Raw genomic sequence first — 7,469 nt, forward strand, 5'->3', positions numbered from 1 at the left:
CACACACCACACACACACACACCACACGAACACACACACACACCAACCACACACACACCACACACAACACACACACACACACACCAAACACACAAACACGCACACACACTCTCGTACACACACACTGTCTCCTCTCACACTAAACTTCCTAGCCCTCGCGGTAGCAATTCCTGAAGGTAATCTCCTCCTTCAGGTACTACAACACTACTACACACTTAGTACCGTGGCCCGCGTCCCTACCTACTTCTCAGTTAACTTGGACCATTAGTTGTAAGGGTGGAAGTCTCCTCGGTTCCAGAATTTGGTTTCGTGTCTCGCTCACCCTCACAACACCAACGTGACACTGATACAATCACACACATACAAACACGAACACACCCTCATACCCAGAGAATGTGGCATTCTGTACGATTTTAACAGTGACTTTATAGTGAAAGTCGAGTGGTGTGACGCGGTACACGACGAAGGAACGTCGAAAAGGAGGAAACATCCGACAATTACGGGACATTTGATGAACATACAAAACACTAGTACACACACACACACGGAGTACTAAACGAACGACATTGTGATCGAGTCATTTGTACCCAAACCAGCCTACGTACGGTTTTCTACAGGCCTGAACATCGAATTCGACGATGTTTTCACTCAACAAAAAGGGTTCATAATAAGTACAATGGTAACCATTCAGTTCAGTCAAGTGAGTGTACGTAGCTGACACACACCCCACGTATCACACGAATAATAAAGGACACATGTGACTCTGTCTATCGCCGTGGTCAAGGATTTTTTTCCCATACAGTGTAAGTGACGGTACCCTGTGCGAGAACACGTCAGACACTACGCCGGTCCGGTCTCCCCCACTAGGTGCTTCTGATGACACTTCAACTTGACAACACGGAGGAAGACATCGCACAATTTTACTTCATTCCATATTTAAACAAAGGTTAAAAGAAACAAAGTTAAGAAAGACATGAATGTCAATACACAACAAGCGATTTATTAACTGTACAAGACAATTTGTCGTGGTGCCAACTTCGATATGCTTCGGCGGGAGGCAGACTACCTCGAAGACCTTCTCAAGACGTCTCCTCGACCTAATTTCTCCTTGGTCCATTTACAAGACGAACTAAACACAATTTGTAAAAATTGTAAATCTTATTCATGTAACCTTAGTTTAAAATGTACATATTATAAATAATATAAAAGTTTGAATGAGTTAAAGTTACAAATTAAAGACTAAGTTTTACAACAAAAAGTCCTCTTAACTATCAAAACTTCGGACATATGGGTTAACAAAATTAAGTCCAAATGAAGGACAAGCCCTTGTGTTTCTTTGTAAATTATTTGACTCGAAGGAATTAACATCAGTATGAAACTGGTCATTGGTTTATTCTCCAATTATATTTAAGGGGTATAGGTGGTGACATCATGACACGTATACTATTATTCGGGGAAACTTCCGAATGGGGTAGGGGAGACTGAATTTTTACTGTACATTTTAGTTACCGATGAATTTATGATTTAATTTAATCGATCGATTTGGTTAGTCAGAATCATTTAAGTGTCTTTTCAAATGTCATAAAATACAATTGTGATTAAATGTACAAACTGTCCTTACCTCCGTTTCTATAGTGGCTTTTCCTGATACGACTCACACACACTTTCGAGGGTACAGGGGGGTACTTCAAGTCGTTTTCTTACTGCGGTGGTGAGGGTTCACAGGTAGAGATAGCACCATAGTCGTCCACACACTACTCCACTTGCCGGAACGGAAGAGCGAGTGCCTGTAGTAGGTACGCTACTTGAATTCATTGGTGTGGTTCTAACTTTTATGCGAAGACAGCCAACGTTTTTAGAAAGAACTTGAATTAAAGGAGTTCTAAAGAGAACTTTCAGGTGTACAAACTGTCTTCGTCAGCTCCTTACAACTCCATGAACTCTTAAAAGAAAAAAAGCACGTGAAATATGAGGTGATGTTTAGTTTATAACATGAAACAGCGAAGTGATAGAATATCCCCTACCGTGGCTTATAAGCCGGGTGGCTTTAATAGCCGCTTTACCAATTTTTCCGTGAAAGCCGAAAGGATAAAAGGTATTAGTCCATCGGACATTAATGTCACGAACTCATACATAACATGAAAGTCACAACGGCATCAATACGTCTTTGAGAATGTACATAAGTCTACGTGCAAAGATGAGACGTAACAACAGATTCTTTTTTTATACAGACATGCACAAAGATACGAGACAACAAAGTTGTAACAAATACTTCTCATAATACTCCATATGTAACAATTTACCCCTTTATAACCGACCACTTAAGTATCAAACGTTACTACATAACGATTGGCAAATTCGTAATTATTAAAGGGTATCCCCAATCGTACTTCGACTATTGCGTATCAAATAATATACGCAAACAATTGTGTTGCGAGCCCTTTACATCTATAATTCACTAACGATACGAACTTTTATTACATGGAACACACAGGGTCAAAGTGGCAAAAGTCTCATTTTGAACACACACACACACACACACACACACACACACACACACACACACACACACACACACACACACACACACACACTCTCGCGCTCACATTCTCCACCACAGAGATGATTAAACTGGAAATAAATGGAAATTTGCACATAAATGCACCTCCTACCACCCACATCCATAAGGTTTACCGCATACATTTTCTCCTTTATGACAATGTCTGCTTTCGCCCTTTTTCCCTCTTTCTTCCTCCGTCTGTCTTTGAACTTTATTCGGGTTGTGTGAGCGGTGTTTTCTGGATTTTTGCGGGACCCCGAGTGTCTGTTGGTTAGATGAGGGCAGATGAAAGGAACATGGCTGATTCCCAGGCTGTGTTTTATAGGGGATCTCTCTCTCTCTCCTAACCGCAGATTTTCATTTAGCTTGGGAGTTTTAGAGCTGGCTATGTGATTGGCGGCGAGGCTGGGGTCCTTTTTAGGGGGGTGAGGCAACTTTCCCAGGTGAACACAGAGAGATGACTGTGGTAGGGAAGAGCTAGGACGTCAAGAAGAGCGGTCTGAAAATGTAAGTCAGTGGGAGTTGAGTTTTTAGGAGTCCAAAACAAATGAGTCCCCCAAATTAACTGTTCATCCTGAGCCCTACCCACATTTTATTTAGCTTGAGATTTCCTTTCAAACATAAAATGTGAAGGTCTCATCTCATTTTAAAGTCTATAAATTATCAGGAAAACGGCAAAAAACACACTGCCAGAATTCTGAAATTGAACAACCACCATAGTGTCTGTCTTTTTAAGTACTTTAAGGGGAAAGAAATACCCTTAAAAATTCCTGTAGGATTAAGGACTGGGCTCATGAAAATACTACAGTGAACCACAGTTTTCCTATTTGACTAAACAGCTCTTTATTTTCTTTTCTTCTGCAGAGATTTAAAGATTGAAAACTTCCTGCTGGACGAACATAACAACATAAAGATTGTTGGTATGTGTACTGATGCACTGATGCAAAGTGTTGGACAAACAAGCATGGTTGACTGTGTATTAGCTATCTAGTGCATCTGTTAAAATTATGATGTTTCATGCAGACTTTGGCCTGAGTAATTCTCTGAAGACTGAATCCCTTTCTCTGGAGCTCCTCAACACGCAGTGTGGAAGTCCTGCCTACGCGGCCCCTGAGCTGCTGGCTCACAGGAAGTATGGACCCAAAGTGGACGTCTGGTCCGTGTAAGTGACAAAGTCTCGTGATGGCCTGCTTTCAAGTGTAGAAGTACTGTGGTGTTACTTGCTGTTTGAAAGAAATGCATTTCAGTGTATGCATTTTGTAAAGGTGTCCTTGTTTTTTCCAATTTTTCTCGTGTACAGAGGTGTGAGTATGTTTGCCATGCTGACCGGGACTCTGCCCTTCACTGTTGAGCCTTTTAACATCAAGCAGCTGCACCAGAAGATGGTCAACGGAGAGATCAGCAGCATCCCCAGTGACGTCAGCAAAGGTACCACCACTCTTCACCTGAGTGCACTTCTTCATTGAAAGAAAGACTGTATATACACCAAGTCTTTCTGTTTGCAAATGTATAATGGTTGGTTAAAGACATTTTTATTATTTGCTATATTAATCATTAGAATTATTCATAATTTTACAAAAAAATATATATTTTGAACTGGGGAAGGTGGTAATATTCAGAAAAGAAATCTGAATTTCTTATACATTTAAGAAAAAAACGTTAACAAAGTCTCTGAGAATAAAGTGGTATATTTAAAAGAAAGATATTAGAAATATATGACCATCTGAGAGTTTCATTTGCATTTATGGCTTAATATTTTAAGAGAGTATTCCAATTATTTTTTGAATATCTTTTTCAACTCATTAGGATTTGTTATCCATACAGAGGCCTTGATATCATAGCCAGTGAATTAAATTGGATAAATATAATTACATTAATTCATTTCCAGAATGACATTATTCAAAACTAAACTACAGAGAAGTACTTTTAAATATGGACATGGTCATAATGTGGTTAAATTAACAAGAATATATTTCCCTAATTTCAAAGACTAAATGAGAGATGTTCTCTAAACTGATTGGATATCCATTTGGATGCGTCTCACTCCGTTACACGGTCAGCACTTGAGCTTTTGTAAATGACTCTTTGCGAACATAAAACTGTTTTCTCTCCACAGACCACAGACCTGTCATGACACGGAGAATCGGATGGAAAAAATGTTTTAGTTATTTCTCCCTTCTTCCACTTGGCCTTAGTGTCTCTGTTTCTCTGTCTCTCTCACACATAGTCACTCCATTACACTGTGTCATGGCGCCATGTCACTGCAGACAAACATAGCTCCTGTTACTGTGGGGAAAACCGGCACAGCTCTAAAGCTGTGACAAAATCGGATTAGTTGCTGTATCGCTGCCACAGGTCTTTTTTTGTATTTTTTGGAGATATAAAAAAAAAAATGTTCCTACTACAAGTTTTCTTTAACCATTCTTTAAATTTGTATCAATGCAGACAAACTAAGTTTGTTCAGTAACTATTATACCCAGTTTAAGAGCAACAACATACTAGTACTTAACTAGATCCTATCAGTTCAAACAAACTAAATTGAACAGAACTGAGACAGCTGATAGTAAGTAGCAAAGTGATGGGAGCAGTCTTGGCTTATGTATATCAGTGAATGAGGCCATCAACCTGCGCCTCCAAACAGTGGAGTTTATCAGGAATCCCCATCTGGAGTCAAACTGCCGGCGTCGCTTGGCTGTCACAGGACAGCTCCATGTCCCAGGCTGACAGCTTGAATTGGTTGTGCTGAAGGGAAATCCTACCTCTCTGTTGTCTCTGATACAGTTTCAGTGAAGTGACAATGAGTGACATCAGTCAGAAACAATGGCTCTTTAAGTAAGGTGGGTCCCTTCTGGCCAGGCTGGAAAATACACAACTTAAGTGTGAATGAAATAGGGCTCTTTAATAATAATAAATGGGATTTATATAGCGCTTTTCTAGACCCAAAGACGCTTTACATTATGAGTCAGGTCCACAAACAAAACAAGAACAAAAACACAAACAAAAACAAAAACAAAACAAAAACAGAAAAGCAGTCAGGAGGATGTTGGTTCAGAGGGGGGAGGGGCGGGTTTAAGGATAAGCAGAGTTGAAGAGGTGGGTTTTGAGACGGGACTGGAACAGGGTGAGGGAATCAGACTCACGGAGGTCTTGGGGGAGGGAGTTCCAGAGCTTCGGGGCTGCCACAGAGAAGGCTCTGTCCCCGAAGCTCCGGAGTTTGGCCTTGGGGATTGAGAGCAAACCGGCTGAGGTGGATCTGAGGGACTGGGGTGGTTGGTAGAGGATGAGGAGGTCAGTGAGGTAGGGGGGGGCCAGAGGGTGGAGGGCTTTATAGATGAGGACCAGGAGTTTGTAGTGAATGCGGTGTGAGACGGGAAGCCAGTGGAGTTCTTTGAGGACCGGGGTGATGTGATGCCATGATTTGGTGTGGGTGAGGAGTCTGGCGGCTGCGTTCTGGACACGCTGGAGTCTGTTGAGGGATGTTGTGCTGATGCCGAAGAGGAGTGAGTTGCAATAGTCAAGGCGGGAGGAGATGAAGGCGTGAATGAGTCGCTCAGCTGCGGGGCGGGTGAGAGAGGGACGGAGTTTGGCGATATTGCGGAGGTGGAAAAATGAGGTTTTTACAACTTGGCGGATGTGGGGGTCGAGGGAGAGGGTGGGGTCGAATATCACGCCAAGGTTGCGTGCCTGGGTGGAGGGGGAAACAGGGGTGCCATCGATGGTGAGTGTCAGGTTGGGGGTTTTGCTGAGGGTGGATTTGGAGGCGATGAGGAGGAGTTCAGTTTTATTGCTGTTGAGTTTGAGGAAGTTGTGTTATAATAACCTGCAGAGCTCGCGGCATTCCTTTGTCCGAGATACGCCTCCTGCACACGGTCATAATAAACCCATGAGCGCCGTTATATAATGCCTCGTGTGGGCAGCACTGCACACAACTCCATCCATCCCCTGAGCGTGTACACGCCTCATGATGAGTCGGAGTGAGACGCAGCGTGTGGAGGCCCCCGCGCAGCCCTTTCGGTCCCCCCCCCCCCCCCGCAGGCCCTTTCGGGTCCAAAGCAACACCTTGACGGTAGAGAAGGCTAGCGAGCCACTACACAGAGGTAGGGACTTGAGAGTGTGGTGTTCCTCATGGACGATCTGCTATTTGCTGGCTCGCTCCAGAGAAGAATTCGCTTATAAAAGACGGTACATCTCGTATCGAATCTGTCAAAGCCTGGGTGTTTCATAATAAATTGGAACGAAGAGACTGTCTCTTCCCTTCAGACATCTTTTACTGGGAGTGGAATTAAACTCAGGCAGCGCATGAGAGCGCTGCTCTCGAGGCAGCGAGTGGAGGAACTGACAGCTCTCCCTCCGGCGTGTCACCAACCCACACAGCCCTCTCCGGGACACAGCTGCTCGGCGTTGGCGTTCAGTGGTCACGTGATGATACCCACTGCGTCAGGGGCGGACTGGGGGGAAAAAGTGGCCCCCGGGATTAATTGACGACAGGCTCCACTTAATGACCTGACATGTATCGGCCGGACGGCGCGAAAGTATGTTACTTAAACTAAAAAACCCTATGCTTTAATGTTATTTATGACATTATTCATATAGTAAATACTAGGGAATGTCGATCCAAAACTCACGGTAGTAATACGCGATATACAAGTCCACCGGTCGATATTTAAGAAAAAAAACAAAATTCTAACAAAAAAATTACAAATTTTTTTTTTACTCCAAAATGTTTTCTTTATTTAAATAATAATCTTGATTTGTACAGGCATTTTTAGTATAGAAGTACATTTTAAAGTGTCAAACAGTAAACAGGACGGGAACAAGAACAAGTACTACAAACATAAAGTATGCATTTTCATATTTGTGCAAATAACAAGAAAAGACATTCAATATCAGACCCTGCTACAAAAATCGA

At 42.5% G+C, this 7,469-nt stretch overlaps 1 protein-coding gene across 1 annotated transcript in view; it reads left to right on the top strand.

The window, feature by feature from the left end:
- Positions 1-7,469, top strand: part of LOC104963358 (hormonally up-regulated neu tumor-associated kinase homolog) — a 23,606-nt gene that overhangs the window by 10,579 nt on the left and 5,558 nt on the right. Inside the window, exons 4-6 of the mRNA XM_010791935.1 lie at positions 3,425-3,480; positions 3,584-3,722; positions 3,861-3,988. Of these exons, the coding sequence (XP_010790237.1) occupies positions 3,425-3,480; positions 3,584-3,722; positions 3,861-3,988 (323 nt within the window). The remainder of the gene's footprint in view (positions 1-3,424; positions 3,481-3,583; positions 3,723-3,860; positions 3,989-7,469) is intronic.

This window comes from Notothenia coriiceps, unplaced genomic scaffold (genome assembly GCF_000735185.1).
Source record: "Notothenia coriiceps isolate Sejong01 unplaced genomic scaffold, NC01 NC01_scaffold00036049, whole genome shotgun sequence".
NCBI classification, from domain to species: Eukaryota; Metazoa; Chordata; class Actinopteri; order Perciformes; family Nototheniidae; genus Notothenia; species Notothenia coriiceps.